This window comes from Salmo salar, chromosome ssa14 (genome assembly GCF_905237065.1).
Source record: "Salmo salar chromosome ssa14, Ssal_v3.1, whole genome shotgun sequence".
Classification (NCBI taxonomy): Eukaryota; Metazoa; Chordata; class Actinopteri; order Salmoniformes; family Salmonidae; genus Salmo; species Salmo salar.
In genome coordinates this window covers 87,562,469-87,585,851 of record NC_059455.1, presented here as the reverse complement: position 1 = coordinate 87,585,851, position 23,383 = coordinate 87,562,469, and the positions used below count along the sequence as shown (strand labels likewise).

General features: G+C 44.5%; 1 protein-coding gene across 5 annotated transcripts in view; it reads left to right on the top strand.

The window, feature by feature from the left end:
• The window catches only part of LOC106570545 (collagen alpha-1(XVI) chain), a 167,111-nt gene that overhangs the window by 26,616 nt on the left and 117,112 nt on the right, over positions 1 to 23,383 (top strand). For 4 of the 5 annotated variants that reach the window (XM_045694921.1, XM_045694920.1, XM_045694918.1 and 1 more), the window contains exons 6-15: positions 1,986 to 2,267; positions 2,844 to 2,924; positions 6,119 to 6,193; positions 8,382 to 8,414; positions 16,387 to 16,422; positions 17,169 to 17,225; positions 18,560 to 18,586; positions 19,931 to 19,975; positions 20,332 to 20,370; positions 20,512 to 20,574. In XM_045694921.1, coding sequence (XP_045550877.1) covers positions 1,986 to 2,267; positions 2,844 to 2,924; positions 6,119 to 6,193; positions 8,382 to 8,414; positions 16,387 to 16,422; positions 17,169 to 17,225; positions 18,560 to 18,586; positions 19,931 to 19,975; positions 20,332 to 20,370; positions 20,512 to 20,574 — 738 coding nt within the window. The remainder of the gene's footprint in view (positions 1 to 1,985; positions 2,268 to 2,843; positions 2,925 to 6,118; positions 6,194 to 8,381; positions 8,415 to 16,386; positions 16,423 to 17,168; positions 17,226 to 18,559; positions 18,587 to 19,930; positions 19,976 to 20,331; positions 20,371 to 20,511; positions 20,575 to 23,383) is intronic. The other variant, XM_045694919.1, reaches the window with a different exon arrangement.

The following is a 23,383-nucleotide window of genomic DNA, read 5'->3' as shown; positions in this document are numbered from 1 at the left end:
ATCTCTTTCTTTCCACCCCTTCTATCTCCTGTCCTCCATCTCTCCACTCTCTCTCTTTCCGCCTCTCCTATCGCCTGTCCTCCGTCTCTCCACTCTCTTTCCACCCCTCCTATCTCCTGTCCTCCATCTCTCCTCTCTCTCTCTTTCCACCCCCTACTGTATCCTGTCCTCCATCTCTCTTTCTCTTTCCACCCCCTACTGTCTCCTGTCCTCCATCTCTCTTTATCTCTTTCCACCCCTCCTATCTCCTGTCCTCCATCTCTCCTCTCACTCTCTTTCCACCCCTACTATCTCCTGTCCTCCATCTCTCCTCTCTATTTCCACCCCCTCCTGTCTCCTGTCCTCCATCTCTCCTATATCTCTCTTTCCACCCCCTCCTATCAACTGTCCTCCATCTTTCCACCCCCTCCTGTCTCCTGTCCTTTATCTCTCCTCTCTCTCTTTCCACCCCCTTATGTCCCATGTCCTCCATCTCTCCTCTCTCTCTCGTTCCACCCCTCCTATCAACTGTCCTCCATCTCTCCTCTCTCTTTCCACCCATCTTGTCTCCTGTCCTCCATCTCTCCTCTCTCTTTCCACCCCTACTATCTCCAGTCCTCCATCTCTCCTCTCTCTCTTTCCACCCCCTCCTATCTCCTGTCCTCCATCTCTCCTCTCTCTCTCTTTCCACCCTTCTTGTCTCCTGTCCTCCATCTCTCCTCTCTCTCTTTCCACCCCTCCTGTATCCTGTCCTCCATCTCTCCTCTTTCTCTCTTTTCCACCCCTCCTAGGTCTTGTCCTCCATCTCTCCTCTCTCTCTCTTTTCCACCCCTCCTGTATCCTGTCCTCCATCTCTCCTCTTTCTCTCTTTTCCACCCCTCCTAGGTCTTGTCCTCCATCTCTCCTCTCTCTCTCTTTTCCACCCCTCCTGTATCCTGTCCTCCATCTCTCCTCTTTTTCTCTTTTCCACCCCTCCTGTATCCTGTCCTCCATCTCTCCTCTCTATCCTCCCTTTGTCTTCTCCTCTCTCTGTTTCTGTTGTTCTCTCATTATCATTCTCATTATCATTCTCGTTATTATTCTCATTATTATTCATCTTACTTCTATGATGAAGACTGTCTCTCACATCTGTAATCAATCTGAAAACAAATTTAAATGCTATTCAGCATGTATAGGATGAATTGAGGGCTAACCAACTCATTATACATGATTGATTGTGTGTTTTCATGGGCAATAATTAGTTGCCTTTGTCCATGTTTTTGTTAACTTTGCAGTGTGTTCTATGTAGCCCACTTTGAGACCCAAAGCATAGGACTGTACTGAACTTCTGTCTGTAGCTCCTTCTCATAGCGGATTACTGTTTGGGAATGGATATACATATTCAATGAACCATTGGCTTCAGCAATACCTACAATATTCCTTCAGCTCTGTAGACACTATAGTGGTAGAAATGAGGGAAGAGGAATGAGGGAAGAGGAACGAGGGAAGAGGTGAGCGGTGTTGTTGGGTCAGCTCTGTAGACACTATAGTGGTAGGAACGAGGGAAGAGGAACGAGGGAAGAGGAACGAGGGAAGAGGAACGAGGGAAGAGGCAGGAGGTGAGAGGTGTTGTTGGGTCAGCTCTGTAGACACTATAGTGGTAGGAACGAGGGAAGAGGAACGAGGGAAGAGGAACGAGGCAGGAGGTGAGAGGTGTTGTTGGGTCAGCTCTGTAGACACTATAGTGGTAGGAACGAGGGAAGAGGAACGAGGGAAGAGGAACGAGGGAAGAGGTGAGAGGGGTTGTTGGGTCAGCTCTGTAGACACTATAGTGGTAGGAACGAGGGAAGAGGAACGAGGGAAGAGGAACGAGGGAAGAGGCAGGAGGTGAGAGGTGTTCTTTCCCAATCAGAAATGGATAATGACCCAACTCTTTTTTCCTGTCTCAATTATTCTCCCCTCTCCTGCCTCCTCTCCCCCACTCTCCCTCTCTCTCCTCCTTCCTTCTCCCAACCATCCTCCCCCAGTTCTCCCTTGACCTAAATGGCCCTGATGCCACCCTGTCACTGCGTGCACGGGGGGCCGACCCCCTGGGTGAGCCAGTTGGGTGTGTGTTCAGGGGGGAGGGCGTGGAGTCTATCCTGGACAGTGGTTGGCACAAACTGGCCCTCAGCGTCCAGCAGAGGGCAGCCTCTCTACATGTAGACTGCAGCTCCATCCAGACCAAGCCCCTGGAGCCCCGCGGCGAGCTATCGACCAAGGGACACACCCTACTGGGCATCAGGACAACAGATGCTGCCGCTGTGGAGGTATGGAGGTGGAGGACCAGGAAAGGAGAGGATGGGGGGGTTATTTTGGTGGGAAGTTGGGAGATTGGGTGGAGTCAACCTGTATGTGGGGAGTAGAGAGATGGAGGGAGAGGTGGAGAGGATGAGAGGAGGGGAGAGATGGATGGAGAGGTGGAGAGGGTGGGAGGAGGGGAGAGATGGAGGGAGAGGTGGAGACGGTGGGAGGAGGGGAGAGATGGATAGAGAGGGTGGGAGGAGGGCAGATATGGAGGGAGATGTGTGAGGATGGCAGATATGGAGGGAGAGGTGGAGAGGGTGGGAGGAGGGGAGAGATGGAGAGAATGGTGGAGCGGGGGAGAAGGGGAGAGATGGAGGGAGAGGTGGGAGGAGGGAAGATGTGTAAAGGGTGGGACAAGGGGATAGGGATATTTGAGGGTGATGGTCATGGCTGTAGAAGGGGGGTTGTAGTGAGCTGTCTCTAACAATATTTCTCTCCCCCTCTTTCTCTCTCTCTCTTGCTCTTTCTCTCTCTTTCTCTCTCTCTCTCTTACTCTTTTCTCCCTGCCACCTGTCTTCTGCGTCTCTCTTGTCTCTCAGATGGACATTCAGCAGGTAATGGTGTATTGTGACGCCTCCCTGGCCATTCAGGAGTCCTGCTGTGAGATACCTGGTGCTAGGGTGAGAACACCAACCATCAAACAACACTCCCACAACCATCAAACAATACTCCCACAACCAGCACACAATACTCCCACAACCATCACCAAACACTCCCACAACCAGCACACAACACTCTCACAACCATGACATAACACTCCCACAACCATTACACAACACTCCCACAACCATCACACCAACCATCAAACAACACTCCCACAACCATCAAACAATACTCCCACAACCATCACCAAACACTCCCACAACCAGCACACAACACTCCCACAACCATGACATAACACTCCCACAACCATCAAACAATACTCCCACAACCATCACCAAACACTCCCACAACCATCACCAAACACTCCCACAACCAGCACACAACACTCCCACAACCATTACACAACACTCCCACAACCATCACACAAACCATCACACAACACTCCCACAACCTTTCTAAACACCAACCATCATGCATAGTCCCTGTGCCAAGATGACCTGTCTAAATGACTACTGCCCCGTAGCACTCACATCTATAGCCATTTAATGCTTTGAAAGGCTGGTCATGGCTCACATTAAAACCATCATCCCAGACACCCTGGACCCACTCCAATTCGCATACCGCCCCAACAGATCCACAGACGACGCAATCTCTATTGCACTCCACGCTGCCCTTTTCCACCTGGACAAAAGGAACACCTATGTGAGAATGCTGTTCATTGACTACAGCTCAGCGTTCAAAACCATAGTACCCTCAAAGCTCATCAATAAGCTAAGGATCCTGGGACTAAACACCTCCCTCTGCAACTAATCCTGGACTTCCAAACAGGCCGCCCCCAGGTGGTGAGGGTAGGTAACAACACATCCTCCACGCTGATCCTCAACACGGGGGCCCCTCAACGGTGTGTGCTCACTCCCCTCCTGTACTCCCTGTTCATTCATGACTGCATGGCCAGGCATGACACCAACACCATCATTAAGTTTGCTGATGACATAACAGTGGTAGCCTTGATCACCGACAATGACGAGACAGCCTATGGGAAGGAGGTCAGAGACCTGGCCGTGTGGTGCCAGGACAACAACCTCTCCCTCAATGTGATCAAGACAAATGTGATGATTATGGACTACAGGAAAAGGAGGGCCGAGCACGCCCCTTTCTCATTGACGGGGCTGTAGTGGAGCAGGTTGAGAGCTTCAAGTTCCTTGGTGTCCACATCACCAACAAACTAACATGGTCCAAGCACACCAAGACAGTTGTGAAGAGGGCACTGCAAAACCTATTCCGCATATTCCCTATTCCAGCATCGTGACTGGTTCCATCACTGCCTAGTATGGCAACTGCTTGGCCTCCGACCGTAAGGCACTACAGAGGGTAGTGCGTTCGGCCTACTACATCACTGGGGCCAAGCTTCCTGCCATCCAGGACCTCTATACCAGGCGGTGTCAGAGGAAGGCCCTAAAAATTGTCAAAGACTCCAGCCAGCCTAGTCATAGACTGTTCTCTCTGCTACCGCATGACAAGCAGTACCGGAGCACCAAGTCTAGGTCCAAGAGGCTTCTAAACAGCTTCTACCCCCAAGCCATACGACTTCTGAACATTTAATCAAATGGCTACCCAGACTCTACCAACATGTACATATTACCTCAATTACCTCGACTAACCGGTGCCCCCCGCACATTGACTCTGTACCGGTACCCCCTGTATATAGTCTCGCAGTTGTTATTTTACTGCTGCTCTTTAATTACTTGTTCCTTTTATTTCTTATTCTTATTCGTATTTTTTAAACTGCCTTGTTGGTTAGGGGCTCGTAAGTAAGCATTTCACTGTAGGTCTGCACCTGTGGTATTCGGCACATGTGACTAATACAATTTGATTTGATTTGAACTAGCAATGCAAATGGCTCTGAGATACAAATAATATTACTACACAGATCATACACGTAACGTTAGTGAGCCAGCTAGCTCACATTAGCTAGCTAGCTATCATTACTCTTTAACTTGAAATAAACAACTTTCTGACAAAATTAGAAACGTGTAATAGCTGAAAATGTAGCTAGCTAGATGATCTTACCTGTATACATGGATTGACGCTTCTCCCTCTGTCATGGATGGCGTGGTTTGAAGATGTAATCCGGAGACAGGTGTTTTATACAACAGCCTTCTGTGTGTTCTCTTTTCGACTCCGTCTGCATATTTGCAATCAAACGGCAGAATTTTCTCCATCTCCTTAGCTATCATACTCTAATTCCATCGGAGAGCAACACTTTTGCTTTTTGCAGTTACTACGTGATATCGTTCACAAAAGCAGTGTTAGAAAAGATTACCTACACAAACTGAGCAGCTCATGTTATAGACAGAAGAGTGCTACATGGCAGACCAATCCGAACTCATCTCTCGGCATGTCCAGCCCACTCATTATCTAAACCAATCATGGCTAGCGGGAAGGTTCCTGACTTTATCAGCGGCGAAACCAACTAGGCTTGTATTTTGTATTTACAGATGGCATACACGTTTCTTATTCAGGCACATGAAAGTTCACATGCCAAAAAAAATGTACGTTTAAATAGTGACGCGCAACATACGCCATGTGGACGTGTACCTCACGCTTATATTTGCGTGTTTATTTGTTTGTGTGTGTTAGTGAGTGTGTGTGTTAGTGAGTGTGTGTGTTTGCTGCATATGTATGAAAGACCGGCAAACAGAGAGAACACCTTCAGAACTCTAGAACAGCCGAGTAGACTTCCAGACCCCTCTAGAATTGATGAAGTGATGTATGGAGGAGGAGGAGAGGAAGAGACCACCCTCCCTCTTCTCCATCTCTCTGAGCTGTCTGCTACAGGGCTCCCTGCAAGCAGTGTTTACAACTTGAACAGGAGCTGCACACAAACATGTACATACACCACAGACATGCCCGCACCCACACACACACATCCCGCCAACAGAGTTCTGAAAAGACAGCTGATAAAGAGAGTGGTATATTTTATGGCTAGACATGGAGTGTCCGAGGGGGCTGTTGTTGATTTCCTTTGTTGCCATGGAAAACCCCTCAAAATATGAAAACAGTGTTAGATTACTTTGTCTTCGGTTTAGCTTTTCAGTTCAGATGTTTCCAGGCAGTTCACGATACACAATCCCCAGTTGATGTTTGCTACCTGTAGGCTAGCTTTTCACCTTTGACCCATGGCCCCTCTCTCTCGCTCTCTCTTTCTCAGTGCCCCCCTGACGCCCCCAAGAGTCGCCGCGCTGCCGAGAATGACCTAGAGCAGCCGGTCCTTGCCTTTAACCAGGTAATACACACTCAGATATACCAGCAGGCAGACCAACAACACCAAGTACTGACTGGTAGGGGAACGCTTCTACCAAAACATTCTATTGGTTCTCCTGTTATTCATTGGTCCTCCCCTAATAATCAGTGATCTAACCAATCGAGAGATTGATGGAATCAACAGTTGCATGATGACCTCCACAAACACTATTGAGAAATGTTTTTTTTCAACACTTGCAACAGTGCTAGATTGCCAGATAGATAATACTATTTCATTATGTTGTGAAGCCAAATCATCCTGTCTCATTTCATGATTGATATTAATGCCATCATTTTCCATTCATCCATTCATTAGGCATGCTGTTTGTCTTTTGGAGAGCTGTTGTTAACTCAAAGCTCTGACAGACTACAGACAGGAGTAATCAATCCCAGAGAACACTGTTGCTTTGCCAGACACAATAACAGGAACAGAGCTGTGTGTGTGTGTGTGTGTGTGTGTGTGTGTGTGTGTGTGTGTGTCCGTGTGTGTGTGTGTGTGTGTCCGTGTGTCCATACGTGGTGAGCGTGTGAGCTCATAGTTGTTGTGGCACACTGACTGTTAAACTGCTGTCTGAGTTTGTAATGAGATGCAGGTCTGTGTCTGGCAGTGATAGCACTAACCAATGAAATAACAGCTGATGATCGATGATGGACAATATAAGGAAGTCTCTCTCTCTCCCTCTTTCTCTCTCTTGGCATCAGGGTTTATTAGTGATCTACTTCACCTCTCCTCATCCCTCTCTTCTTCTCCTTTCATTCTTTTTCTCTTTAAAATGCACTCTGGATAAAAACATCTGGCTGTGTCCATAAAATGTAGATAGTGTGTATAATCTGGAAGTAGAAGTGTTGTTTTCCATTAGTCTAGTAGTAGCCTAGTGGTTAGAGCGTTGGGCCAGTAACCGAAAGCTGACAAGGTAAAAATCTGTCGTTCTGCCCCTGAGCAATCCACTGTTCCCCGGGCGCCAAATATGTGTTTGTCGATTAAGGCAGCCCCCCGCACCTCTCTGATTCAGAGGGGTTGGGTTAAATGTGGAAAACACATTTCAGTTGAATGCATTCAGTTGTACAACTGACTAGGTATCCCTCTTTCCCCATTAGTTTACTCCAATTAGGGGAGGGGTGTTAGGGTTAAAGGAAAATAATAAAGGACATGTATATAAAAAAATATATATATGGGGGATTGGAAATGATGTAGACAATTACACTGATGGAAGCCACAATCTATCTGCAATATTAAAACTGATCTACACCAGTATGTCAATTTAGATATCTTTCTTAATCCACTCTCTGTTTTGCTGCTGATGCAGGGATATGTATTGGTAGCAGCTAGCTTCAGAGGTGTGTATTGACCTGCAAAATATGCCATAGAATTCTAATTAGATTCTGTTTAAATGTTGGCTTCTTAAGAGCATCACGTCACTACAAAATTATCATGCGTCTTCAAAAAGGTAACTTTTTAAAATCAAAAGAAAAGAAAAGCTGTTACTTTTCATACTGGAAGCAGGTTCATGGTTGGTCCAACAATGTTGAACCTGTCTTCTAATGGTTCAATGTTGAACCTGTCTTCAAATGGTTCAATGTTGAACCTGTCTTCTAATGGTTCAATGTTGTACCTGTCTTCTAATGGTTCAATGTTGTACCTGTCTTCTAATGGTTCAATGTTGTACCTGTCTTCTAATGGTTCAATGTTGTACCTGTCTTCTAATGGTTCAATGTTGAACCTGTCTTCAAATGGTTCAATGTTGAACCTGTCTTCTAATGGTTCAATGTTGTACCTGTCTTCTAATGGTTCAATGTTGTACCTGTCTTCTAATGGTTCAATGTTGTACCTGTCTTCTAATGGTTCAATGTTGTACCTGTCTTCTAATGGTTCAATGTTGTACCTGTCTTCTAATGGTTCAATGTTGTACCTGTCTTCTAATGGTTCAATGTTGTACCTGTCTTCTAATGGTTCAATGTTGTACCTGTCTTCTAATGGTTCAATGTTGTACCTGTCTTCTAATGGTTCAATGTTGTACCTGTCTTCTAATGGTTCAATGTTGTACCTGTCTTCTAATGGTTCAATGTTGTACCTGTCTTCTAATGGTTCAAGTCATGAAAGCTCCATAGCATTCTAAAATTGCAGAGTTCAAGTTTTCATGTCCCTCTGCCTCTCTCTTTTCCTCTCTCAGGAAATCCTTGGATCCCAGGGTCTGGCAGAAAAAGTATGTTTCAATTTTTCCCTTTCACACACACAGGCACACACACACACACACACACACACACACACACACACACACACACACACACACACACACACACACACACACACACACACACACACACACACACACACACACACACACACACACACACACGCGCACACACATACAGACACACAAAGACAGAAAGACAAGCACACATACACACAACCACAACCTTGATCCTATATTAGTGAAGAAGCTGAGGAGAGACTTACGTGTGTCAGTTGGCGTCCAATCAGAAAGACCATATGTAGGCGGTATGGGCCAATCAGAGCAAGGTATTTGTTTATGCCAGCGGCTGGTGACCCAAATACCAGGCCAGTTACTGTACTCCAAGAAAGGGCAGAGAAGGAGGGTAACAGTGTGAGATGGTGTGACCCACACATACACACACACAGCTCTGCTACTGACAGTGGAGGGATTTGAACATTATACACCTTGGCTATATGGGGAGTTGCTCTATTGCTGCCTATTCATTTTGTCATTCTCCAACAGTAGCAGAATTCTGTTTACATATGCAGTAGCATATACAACTCCAGACAGTCCATTACTGCGTTCCTTAGTGTCCTTACTAATGTTTTACTCATTTCCCATGGCTCAGTGTAATGCAGGATATTACCTGTGTTGAAACATAGCTCTAGTCGCTGTAGAGGAACTACGACTGAATATAATGAGACAGAATGATCTCTCTCTATTGGAAGACTTTCACAGCTATGAACCAAGGCAGTTAGTAGTCTGTGTAGGGGGGGTTAGGTATATACAGTTGAAGTCAGAAGTTTACGTACACTTAGGTTGGAGTCATTAAAACTAATTTTTCAACCACTCCACAAATTTCTTGTTAACAAACTATAGCTTTGGCAAGTCGGTTAGGACATCTACTTCGTGCACGACACAAGTAATTGTTCCAACAATTGTTTACGGACAGATTATTTCACTTATGATTCACTGTATCACAATTCCTGTGGGTCAGAAGTTTACATACACTAAGTTGACTGTGCCTTTAAACAGCTTATATCATGGCTTTAGAAGCTTCTGATCGGCTAAATGACATAATTGGAGTAAATTGGAGGTGTACCTGTGGATGTATTTCAAGGCCTACCTTCAAACTCAGTGCCTTTTTGCTTGGCATCATGGGAAAATCAAAAGACCTCAGAAAACAAATTGTAGACCTCCACAAGGCTGTTTCATCCTTGGGAGCAATTTCCAAACGCCTGAAGGTACCACGTTCATCTGTACAAACAATAGTATGCAAGTATAAACACCAAGGGATCACGCAGCCGTCATACCGCTCAGGCAGGAGACGTGTTCTCTCTCCTAGAGATTAACGTATTTTGGTGCGAAAAGTGCAAATCAATCCCAGAACAACAGCAAAGGACCTTGTGAAGATGCTGGAGGAAACAGGTACAAAAGTATCTATATCCACAGTAAAACGAGTCCTATATTGACATTACCTGAAAGGCCGCTCAGCAAGGAAGAAGCCACTGCTCCAAAACCGCCATAAAAAAGCCAGACTACGGTTTGCAACTGTACATGGGGACAAAGATTGTACTTTTTGGCGAAATGTCCTCTGGTCTGATGAAACAAAAATAGAACTGTTTGACCAAAATGACCATTGTTAAGTTTGGAGGTAAAAGGGGGAGGCGTGCAAGCCGAAGAACACCATCCTGTCACGACTTCCGCCGAAGTTGGTCCCTCTCCTTGTTCAGGCGCCGTTCGGTGGTCACTGACCTTCTAGCCATCGCCGATCCACTTTTCATTTTCCATTGGTTTTGTCTTGTCTTCCATCACACCTGGTTCCAATTCCATCAATTACATGTGTATTTAACCCTCTGTTCCCCCCCATGTCCTTGTCCGTAATTGTTTGTTGTAGTGCTTGTGCACGGTATGCTGGTATTTACCGGGTTTTGTTTGACCCATTTATTGTATTATTCTGTTGACGGTGGTTTATGGTTATTAAACACAACCGTTGTAAATCAGTTTCCGGTCTCCTTCGCCTTACTTCTCTGCCGCCAGTAGCATCGCATTACACATCCCAACCGTGAAGCACGGGGGTGGCAGCATCATGTTGTGGGGGTGCTTTGCTGCAGGAGGGACTGGTGCACTTCACAAAATAGATGTCATCATGAGGCAGGAAAGTTATGTAGATATATTGAAGCAACATCTCAAGACATCAGTCAGGAAGTTAAAGCTTGGTCACAGATGGGTCTTCCAAATGGACAATAACCCCAAGCATACTTCCAAAGTTGTGGCAAAATGGATTAAGGACAACAAAGTCAAGGTATTGGAATGGCCATCACAAAGCCCTGACCTCAATCCTATAGAACATTTGTGGGCAGAAATGAAAAACCGTGTGCGAGCAAGGAGGCCTACAAACCTGACTCCGTTACACCAGCTCTGTCAGGAGGAATGGGCCAAAATTCACCCAATTTATTGTGTTAAGCTTCTGGAAGACTTCCCGAAACGTTTGACCCAAGTTAAACAATTTAAAGGCAATGCTACCAAATACTAATTGAGTGTATGTAAACTTCTGACCCACTGGGATTGTGATGAAAGAAATAAAAGCTGAAATAAATCATTCTCTCTACTATTATTCTGACATTTCACATTCTTAAAATAAAGTGGTGATCCTAACTGACCTAAGACAGGGAATTGTTACTAGGATTAAATGTCAGGAATTGTGAAAATCTGAGTTTAAATGTATTTGGCTAAGGTGTATGTAAACTGCCCACTTCAACTGTATATGTGTGTGTGTGTATTTATTTGACGATGCCTGGGTGGTTGTGTGTTTGTGCATGTCATGTCATGTTAATATGCTGAACAAAAATATAAATGCAACATGCAACAATTTCAATGATTTTACTGAGTTACAGTTCATATAAGGATATCAGTCAATTTAAATACATTCATTAGGCCCTAATCTATGGATTTCACATGACTGGGAATACAGATATGCATCTGTTGGTCACAGATACCTTAAAATTTAAAGGTAGGGGCGTGGTTCAGAAAACCAGTCAGTATCTGGTGTGACCACCAATTGCCTCATGCAGCATGACACATCTCCTTCGCATAGAGTTGATCAGGCAGTTGATTGTGGCCTGTGGAATGTTGTCCCACTCCTCCTCAATGGCTTAGCGAAGTTGATGGATATTGGCTCAAACTGGAACACGCCGTTAGTACACGTCGGTCCAGAGCATCCCAAACATGCTCAATGGGTGACGTCTGGTGAATACTCATAATAATTAGTTTAGCGCATACCCAGTGTTTCCCCTAGTTCTTTTTTACAGAAGTGGTGGCAGAGGTAGCAGGGGGGGTAGCAGAAAAGGTCTTCCTGGTAGGGACTCCCAAAACATGAATGGGGAACAACCAAACGTGTCCCAACAGATTGATGTCTCTAGTGAGCAATACATCTCCATATAGTAAAGTAACGAGAGAGAGAGAGAGAGAGAGAGAGAGAGAGAGAGAGAGAGAGAGAGGTTAGGAAACAGTGACTGGGTAGCAGGTACCAACCATTGATGGAGTTGCAGTTGTGGATCCCAGGAATTGTAGCTGCTGCAGCTAATGGGGATCCTGATAAAGTACCAAACACACAGAACAAAAACCTTCTCTCTCCTCCTTACCTTATCTCCCAGTCACACAACATCAATATATGTTAACTGCCTGGTGTCACACAACATCTGCCTGGTGTCACAACATCAATATATTTTAACTGCCTGGTGTCACACAACATCAATATATGTTAACTGCCTGGTGTCACACAACATCAATATATTTTAACTGCCTGGTGTCACACAACATCAATATATTTTAACTGCCTGGTGTCACAACATCAATATATGTTAACTGCCTGGTGTCACAACATCAATATATGTTAACTGCCTGGTGTCACAACATCAATATATTTTAACTGCCTGGTGTCACAACATCAATATATTTTAACTGCCTGGTGTCACAACATCAATATATGTTAACTGCCTGCTGTCACACAACATCAATATATTTTAACTGCCTGGTGTCACAACATCAATATATGTTAACTGCCTGGTGTCGCAACATCAATATATGTTAACTGCCTGGTGTCACAACATCAATATATGTTAACTGCCTGCTGTCACACAACATCAATATATTTTAACTGCCTGGTGTCACAACATCAATATATGTTAACTGCCTGGTGTCACAACATCAATATATTTTAACTGCCTGGTGTCACAACATCAATATATGTTAACCGCCTGGTGTCACAACATCAATATATGTTAACTGCCTGGTGTCACAACATCAATATACTTTAACTGCCTGGTGTCACAACATCAATATATTTTAACTGCCTGGTGTCACAACATCAATATATGTTAACTGCCTGGTGTGAGGCGAGCGGGCTGGGCTGGGCTGACACACTGGGTGGTAGATGTTGTATTAATTGCCATGCTTCCATTAGAAATAACTTTGCGTCAGCAATTTGTAACACACACCAAACTGTAGTGTGTCTGTGTGTGTCTTCTCCGTGAAGAGCTACAGCTGGCCTGCACTCTCTGGTGCCTTGGTGATTTTACTGTATCTATTGATTGCTGTCTCTCGAGAGGGACATATGTGTGTGTGCGTGTGTGTGTGCGTGTGTTGGAGACCCCCTCCCCAAACCCATGTCTGCAGAGAATGTTTAGCTGGTGTAACAGCGCCACTCTCTGGTCACTAGAGAAACTGCACCCTAATCATTGCACCGCAGAAATCATCAACTCGATTCAGATTACCACCAGCCCTGCTACTGTAGTTGGGCCACTGGTCCCAAATGGTAGTCTGTGCGCTGATTGGTCCAAACTGTCTATTGTCTTCCTGACAGGATTCGAACAGACACACACATGTATCTTCTCTCATAATCAACACTACTCTATCCAATAGAGCAGGGATGGGCAATTCCAGTCCTCCAGGGCCTGATTGGTGCCCCAGCCCCAGCTAACACTCCTTACTCCAATAATTATCCAATCATGATCTTCAGTTTGGAATCCAATATGATTAATCAGCTGTGTTTGCTAGGGATGGAGAAACAGTGTGACACCAATCAGGCCCTCGAGGACTGGAGTTGCCCACCCCTGAACTAGAGGATCCATATACTGTACTACACTGAACAAAAATATAAATGCAACATGTAAGGTGTTTCATGAGCTAAAATAAGGAGTATTTATGTCTGCAATAAAGCCTTTTTGCATGGAAAAACTAATTCTGATTGGCTGGGCCTGGCTCCTCAGTGGGTGGGCCTGGATACTAAGTGGGTGGGCCTCATTGTAATGGCTAGAATGGAATTCATCGAACGGAATCAAGCGGTTTCCATATGTTTGATGTACACTGCTCAAAAAAATAAAGGGAACACTTAAACAACACAATGTAACTCCAAGTCAATCACACTTATGTGAAATCAAACTGTCCACTTAGGAAGCAACACTGATTGACAATAAATGTCACATGCTGTTGTGCAAATGGAATAGACAACAGGTGGAAATTATAGGCAATTAGCAAGACACCCCCAATAAAGGAGTGGTTCTGCAGGTGGGGACCACAGACCACTTCTCAGTTCCTATGCTTCCTGGCTGATGTTTTGGTCACTTTTGAATGCTGGCGGTGCTTTCACTCTAGTGGTAGCATGAGATGGAGTCTACAACCCACACAAGTGGCTCAGGTAGTGCAGCTCATCCAGGATGGCACATCAATGCGAGCTGTGGCAAGAAGGTTTGCTGTGTCTGTCAGCGTAGTGTCCAGAACATGGAGGCGCTACCAGGAGACAGGCCAGTACATCAGGAGACGTGGAGGAGGCCGTAGGAGGGCAACAACCCAGCAGCAGGACCGCTACCTCCGCCTTTGTGTAAGGAGGAGCAGGAGAAGCACTGCCAGAGCCCTGCAAAATGACCTCCAGCAGGCCACAAATGTGCATGTGTCTGCTCAAACGGTCAGAAACAGACTCCATGAGGGTGGTATGAGGGCCCGACGTCCACAGGTGGGGGTTGTGCTTACAGCCCAACACCGTGCAGGACGTTTGGCATTTGCCAGAGAACACCAAGATTGGCAAATTCGCCACTGGCGCCCTGTGCTCTTCACAGATGAAAGCAGGTTCACACTGAGCACGTGACAGACGTGACAGAGTCTGGAGACGCCGTGGAGAACGTTCTGCTGCCTGCAACATCCTCCAGCATGACCGGTTTGGCGGTGGGTCAGTCATGGTGTGGGGTGGCATTTCTTTGGGGGGCCACACAGCCCTCCATGTGCACGCCAGAGGTAGCCTGACTGCCATTAGGTACCGAGATGAGATCCTCAGACCCCTTGTGAGACCATATGCTGGTGCGGTTGGCCCTGGTTTCCTCCTAATGCAAGACAATGCTAGACCTCATGTGGCTGGAGTGTGTCAGCAGTTCCTGCAAGAGGAAGGCATTGATGCTATGGACTGGCCCGCCCGTTCCCCAGACCTGAATCCAATTGAGCACATCTGGGACATCATGTCTCGCTCCATCCACCAACGCCACGTTGCACCACAGACTGTCCAGGAGTTGGCGGATGCTTTAGTCCAGGTCTAGGAGGAGAACCCTCAGGAGACCATCCGCCACCTCATCAGGAGCATGCCCAGGCGTTGTAGGGAGGTCATACAGGCACGTGGAGGCCACACACACTACTGAGCCTCATTTTGACTTGTTTTAAGGACATTACATCAAAGTTGGATCAGCCTGTAGTGTGGTTTTCCACTTTAATTTTGAGTGTGACTCCAAATCCAGACCTCCATTGGTTGATAAATTGGATTTCCATTGATTATTTTTGTGTGATTTTGTTGTCAGCACATTCAACTATGTAAAGAAAAAAGTAATTAATAAGATTATTTCTTTCATTCAGATCTAGGATGTGTTGTTTAAGTGTTCCCTTTATTTTTTGGAGCAGTATATTTGATACCGTTTCATTTATTCCATTTCAGCCAATATAATGAGCTGTCCTCCTATAGCTCATCCCACCAGCCTCCTCTGTGTGTAACTCAGTATTAGGAAGGTGTTCTTAATGTTTGGTGTACTCAGTGTATGTTTTGTAACTACTATACCTGAGTTTGGGAGCTGGCTCTCCCTTTGATGTGTGACTTTTGCCTTGGATTTGGCCTCTGCTGCTTTTAGCCTATTCCTCCTCTGTGCTCATCACGGCATGCTATCAAAAGCAACTTCATCTAACGAGACACAACCTGACACAGACGTTTTTAAAGTCACTCGGCGTTATCGACACAGTACATTGCAAAATCAATTTGTACTCTTTTAATTCAGACACTTTCCTGATCTATATAAAGGCCTTGATCTGCTGCATTACAGGGTATCTCACCATGAACGAATGTGATGTTAACATTACAGGGTATCTCACCATGAACTAATGTTATGTTAACATTACAGGGTATCTCACCATGAACGAATGTGATGTTAACATTACAGGGTATCTCACCATGAACGAATGTGATGTTAACATTACAGGGTATCTCACCATGAACAAATGTGATGTCAACATTTCTATCTCTCTCTTGCTCTCTCTCTCTCTCTCATTTTCTCTCTCTGTCTCCCTTTTTCTCTCCCTCTTTCCGTCTCTCTTTTTCTCCCTCCCTTCCTCTCTTTCTCTCTCCCTTTTTCTCTCTCCCACTTTGTCTCTCTTTTTCTCCCTCCCTCCCTCTCTTTCTGTCTTTCTTTTTCTCTCTCCCTCCCTCCCTCCCTCCTCCCTCCCTCTCTTTTTCTCCCTCCCTCCCTCCCTCCCTCCCTCCCTCCCTCCCTCCCTCCCTCCCTCCCTCCCTCCCTCCCTCCCTCCCTCTTTTTCTCTCTCCCTCTTTTTCTCTCTCCCTCCCTCTCTCTGTCTCTCTTTTTCTCCCTCTATTTTTCTCCCTCTCTCGGTCTTTCTCTGTCTCTCTCTCTCCCTTCTTCTCTCTCTTTAGTGTGCTGGTTGTGTTCTTCTCAACGATGACCTAAATGTAAGTTCTGGTTGGATGAAAGCTCTCATGTTGCACTGATATTCACATTAAACAAAGACCAAACAGATGAGACATATCCCCATCAAACTCCCTTTCAGAAACAAGACTGAACAGATGAGACATATCTCCATCAAACTCCCTTTCAGAAACAAGACTGAACAGATGAGACATATCCCCATCAAACTCCCTTTCACAAACAAGACTGAACAGATGAGACATATCCCCATCAAACTCCCTTTCAGAAACAAGACTGAACAGATGAGACATATCCCCATCAAACTCCCTTTCAGAAACAAGACTGAACAGATGAGACATATCCCCATCAAACTCCCTTTCAGAAGTGCAATCAACTGTCATTCACATGGAAAATAATACTGCAACAATAGAATGTTGAACTTGAAACAATAAAAAAATACCTGTGGATTGAATATATCAAAAACAATAAAACAATGAAATCCGTTTTATTGGATAAATATGTAGGTAATGATGTTCATGTATAAACAAGTGAAAATAGCATGTCGTTTCCTTCTGGCTAAGTATGAGACACTGTAAAGTGGAGTAAAACCCAGGTGAATGACTACACCTCTAGTTACATATCCTCTTCAGCCATATCTGTATGCTTTAGCTAACTCTTCTAATGTCTGTAGTCATGGTATCCTATTCTGTCTCAGATGATGCAGTAAGACAGACAGATGTTTAGTGTGATAGATGTGTTCATGTTTGGTTTGATTGTTTGTTTGTTTCAGCTGGCCTCAGTTGGACACACTGGACAGCACAGAATGAAGGGAGAGAAGGGAGATCGGGTGAGAAAATAACACACACACACACACACTGCAAATACACACACACATACATATGAAAATACTGAACGGGCACACACACACCAACTAGCTCTCACAGTCTCACGTCAGAATTAGACGTTCATCCATGTTTCTCAAACGTCAAATTTTGAAGTTGTTCCAAACGTCAAATTTCAAAGTGTTGAAGGTTAACTCAGAATATGTAAAGTAAAGGTTAAGTTTAGGCAATAACCCCCTGAAATCTTAAGGTTAAGCATTACCTCGGAATAGTTAAGGTAAGGGTTAAGGTTTGGGAAAGGATTAAAATAAACATCTCAAAAACAACTTTCTATCACTGGATTTGAACTTGCAACCTTTGGAATCAGAGGCAGATGCTTACACCCATCCACAACAGCCTAGCAAAACTGAAACCTACTTGAAGGTAACAGCGCTCACTGCTGCCCCTAGTGGCCGGTTTCCACATCATCTCCCGGTGTCCTCAGACATCGATGGACATCTAATACTGACTTGTATCAATGTTGACCAGGCTACACACACACACACACACACACACACACACACACACACACCACGTGGAGCAGCAGTGAAGATGTGGCCGTAGGAGTGTGTATACCCAAGCTAATCGTGGTGGAATGTGTGACATCATCACCTGTGTTGTCCAGACACGCTTAGACACATGCAAGCGCGCACACACACACAAACGGACATGTACACACTTACACACACGCTCACTGATCAGCCCACTTCCGAAATACACACATACATACATTGAATCATAGCAGCATCATCATCAAACACCGAGAGTTTCATAAATATTTAAATCACTGTCAAGTCTCATTAGTATAATTTTTATTTTATTTTAGCATCACTTTCCAAATATTCATTTTATCTGCATTGATTTAGTTCCATACATACTGAGTTAAGCAAACTTAACACCAAACTTTGTCTATCTGTCTCACTCTCTCTTTTCTGTCTCGCTATCGCTCTCTCCCTCTCCCCTCTCTCTTCCTCCCTCTCTCCTCTCTCTCTCTCACACTCTGTCTCTTTCTCTCTCTGTCCCCCCCCCTCTCTCTCTCTCTCTCACCCCCCTCTCGCTTTCTCTCTCTCCCCCTCTCTCTCCTGCTCTCTCTCTGTCCCCCCTCTCTCTCTCTCTCTCTCTCTCTCTCTCTCTCTCTCTCACCCCCCTCTCTCTTTCTCTCTCTCCCCCCTCTCTCTCCTGCTCTCTCTCTCTGTCCCCCCTCTCTCTCTCTCTCTCTCTCTGTCTCTCTCCCTTTCTCTGTATTTCTCTCTCTCTCTCTCTCCCTCTCTCTCTATATATATATCTCTATCTCTCCTAGGGTTCAGACTGCAGTGAATCTGGTACAGTAAGTGTCTTGTCCAAGTGAAGGACTGCATTAGCCCTCTGAACTAAAGACTGTATTAGCCCTCTGAACTAAAGACTGTATTAGCCCTCTGAACTAGACTGTGTTAGCCCTCTGAACTAAAGACTGTATTAGCCCTCTGAACTAAAGACTGTATTAGCCCTCTGAACTAAAGACTGTATTAGCCCTCTGAACTAAAGACTGTATTAGCCCTCTGAACTAAAGACTGTATTAGCCCTCTGAACTAAAGACTGTATTAGCCCTCTGAACTAAAGACTGTATTAGCCCTCTAAACTAAAGACTGTATTAGCCCTCTGAACTAAAGACTGTATTAGCCCTCTGAACTAAAGACTGTATTAGCCCTCTGAACTAGACTGTGTTAGCCCTCTGAACTAAAGACTGTATTAGCCCTCTGAACTAAAGACTGCATTAGCCCTCTGAACTAAAGACTGTATTAGCCCTCTGAACTAAAGACTGTATTAGCCCTCTGAACTAAAGACTGCATTAGCCCTCTGAACTAAAGACTGTATTAGCCCTCTGAACTAAAGACTGTATTAGCCCTCTGAACTAAAGACTGTATTAGCCCTCTGAACTAAAGACTGTATTAGCCCCCTGAACTAAAGACTGTATTAGCCCTCTGAACTAAAGACTGTATTAGCCCTCTGAACTAAAGACTGTATTAGCCCTCTAAACTAAAGACTGTATTAGCCCTCTGAACTAAAGACTGCATTAGCCCTCTGAACTAAAGCTAAAGTTTGGGGAGCCAAAACAACTCTGCAGGTCTTAGGCAAAGTGACTCATCACACAAGCATATAGGTGGATAAGCAGCTCTCCATAGTACCCCATTTACAAAGATAAACTCAGCAGAAAAATAAACGTCCTCTCACTATCAACTGCGTTTATTTTCAGCAAACTTAACATGTGTAAATATTTGTATGAACAGAACAAGATTCAACAACTGAGACATGAACTGAACAAGTTCCACAGACATGTGACTAACAGAAATTGAATAATGTGTCCCTGAACAAAGGGGGGGGGTCAAAATCAAAAGTAAGACAGTATCTGGTGTGGCCACCAGCTGCAATAAGTACTGCAGTGCATCTCCTCCTCATGGACTGCACCAGATTTGCCAGTTCTTGCTGTGAGATGTTACCACACTCTTCCACCAAGGCACCTGCAAGTTCCCTGACATTTCCTAGCCAGGCTCTTCGCTCTGTGAAGTTTTTTGGATTTTTATGAATTATCTTCGAAAGACTGGGACCTGAAAAAGGGACGTTTCTTTTTTTGCTGAGTTTAGATACATTGTGTGTGGGTGTTTCTGTGTCCTGACATCTCTCTGTTTCTCAGTGCAAAGAGGGACGCATGGGACAGAAGGGGGAGAAAGGCGAGTCGGTGAGTATCTCCCATGTATAAAATCCTGAGTGACTTTTATATTGGGGTACAATGAGCACAGAATATTCATTTGCAGCATTAGCTCAACTATTCAGAATGATGTTTGTGTAGATTAGAGTAAGTGTGTGTGTGTGTGTGTGTGTGTGTGTGTGTGTGTGTGTGTGTGTGTGTGTGTGTGTGTGTGTGTGTGTGTGTGTGTGTGTGTGGTCAATGTGTTATTTAGTATGCTCCACTACGTCAACATTACCGCTGCTCATCAATCTACCTGGTCTCATGTTGGTCCTCTCTCTCTCTCTCTCTCTCTCTCTCTCTCTCTCTCTCTCTCTCTCTCTCTCTCTCTCTCTCTCTCTCTGCAGGTGATGCCCGCTAACTGGGGAGAAGCTGTTGGACACAAGGTATGTTTAGTAAACAACTGGCTGTCCAGTCTGTCTGTCTGAAATTCTAGATGTGTCTGTGTTTGTTTTTTGCTGTCTGTCACTTTGATAGAAGTTGGTATTAACTTGTGTCTCCCTCCACCCCTTCTCTCTTTATCTCAGGGAGATAAAGGACAGAAGGGCGAGGTTGGTCTCCAGGGACTATCTGGCAACCCAGGAAAGGATGTGAGTGGCAGCTTATCTCTGTGACATCATCACCATCATCATCATCTCCTTCGTTGCTAAGAAAATGGCAACAAAAAATTATTATCGTAGAAAATGGCAGCATAAAAGCATGCCTGACTGTTTCTGCATTTATAATGGGTTTCCTATTATGCTAATATGCCAGGTAGTTAGCAAACCGTAAACATCACTTCCTATTTTACTAGAATGAACAGCATGTGTCTGTCTTATAATTAGCACAATCAGACCCACATTCACTCACGCTTGAACACACACAGACACATACAAACACACACACAAACAAATAATCCCTCTCTCACACACACAGACACACACTCCTACATACTCCTATCAGGCTAAGAGGAGTTTAGTAGAATTACACTGAATTACTCCTCAAGGCCTAGACCTGTACGGATATCTATTGTGCTGTATCTGGCGTCTTTCTGGGTGTTAAATCTGCCTAATGCCTGCTAGATTAGACTATAGCAACAAAGCCAGCAGAATCAATGCTACCTCATTGACTATGTTCTTCTCACTCAACCTGGCTGATTCAGGCTGATTTAAACCCTTTAATCTCACCCTTTCAGCCTAGCGTGGTGTATACGCATGGAAAGTTTTATACTGTGGCGATAAAGATTCATTTACAGAGTGTATGTGTGTGTGTGTGTGTGTGTGTGTGTGTGTGTGTGTGTGTGTGTGTGTGTGTGTGTGTGTGTGTGTGTGTGTGTGTGCTGTATATAGGCTTATGTATGAATGACTGGCAAACAGAGCAATAAATTCTTCAGAACATCTGGGCGATATGGAAACAAATCCATATGGCGATAAAGTGACTGAATTATCACGTTAACGTTAAATTGAGCAATACATTTACAATGTTAATGTGCAGCACAGTTTTCTTTATATAACCCTTAAAACTGCTACTACTGCTACTAATGCTACTACTACTACTGCTGCTACTACTACTACTGCTGCTACTTCTATTACTACTACTACTACTACTACTACTACTACTACTACTACTACTACTACTGCTACTTCTACTTCTGCTACTACTACTACTGCTACTGCTGCTACTACTGCTACCTCTACTACTGCTACTACTACTGCTACTGCTGCTACTACTACTACTGCTGCTACTACTACTGCTGCTACTGCTGCTACCACCACCACCACTGCTACTACTACTACTACTACTGCTGCTGCTGCTGCTGCTGCTGCTGCCACCACCACTGCCACTGCTGCTACCACTGCTACCTCTACTACTGCTACTACCACTACTACTACTACTACTACTACTACTACTGGTGCTACTGCTACTACTACTGCTACTGCGGCTACTACTACTACTACTACTGCTGCTACTACTACTACTGCTGCTACTTCTATTACTACTACTACTACTACTACTACTACTACTGCTACTTCTACTTCTGCTACTACTACTATTACTACTGCTACTACTGCTAATACATCTGCCGCTACTGCTACTACTACTACTACTACTACTACTACTGATACTAATGCTACTACTACTACTTCTGCTACTACAACTACTGCTACTACTACTATTACTGCTACCACTGCTACTACTATTACTTCTGGTGCTTCTGCTAATACTACTGCCATTACTACTGCTACTTCTGCTATTACTACTACTACTACTACTACTGCTGCTACTACTACTACTACTACTACTATTACTATTACTATTACTACTACTACTATTACTACTAATGCTGCTACTACTACTACTACTTCTGTTAAAACTTCTAGTACTACTGCTGGTGCTACTGCTACTGCTAATTCTACTTCTGCTGCTACTACTACTGCAACTACTACTGCAACTACTACTCCTACTACTACTGCTACTGCAACTGCTACTGCTACTGCTACTACTACTACTACTACTACTACTTCTGCTAGTACTGCTACTACTGCTACTACTGCTAACTCTACTGCTATTTCTACTACTGCATTTTTACATTTACATTTTAGTCATTTAGCAGACGCTCTTATCCAGAGCGACTTACAGTAGTGAATGCATACATTTCATACTTTTTTAAAAACTTTTGTTTTTCGTACTGGTCCCCCGTGGGAATCGAACCCACAACCCTGGCGTTGCAAACACCATGCTCTACCAACTGCTACTTCTGCTAATACTGCTACTCCTACTATTATTATTACTACTACTGCTACTACTGCTTTTACTGCTGCTACCAACTACTACTACTACTACTGCTGCTGCTGCTTCTACTACTACTGCTGCTATTTCTACTACTGCTACTACTACTACTTTCTGCTACTTCTACTTCTGCTACTACTGCTACTGCTACTGCTACTACTGCTACTACCACTGCTGCTACTGCTACCACTTCTGCTAATACTACTACTACTACCATTATTACTACTACTGCTACTACTACTGCTGCTACTACTGCTATTAATGCTACTACTGCTGCTACCAATACTACTACTACTACTACTACTGCTGCTGCTACTACTAATGCTGCTTCTACTTCTACTACTACTACTACTACTGCTACTTCTACTACTACTACTGCTACTTCTGCTCTGAAACTGCTACTACTACTACTACTACTGATTCTAATGCTACTACTACTACTTCTGCTTCTACTGCTACTACTACTACTACTACTACTGCTTCTACTGCTACTACTACTACTACTGCTACCACTGCTACTACTACTGCCGCTACTGCTACTACTACTACTACTACTACTACTTCTTGTGCTACCACTGCTACTGCTAATACTACTGCCACTACTACTGCTATTATTACTACTACTACTAC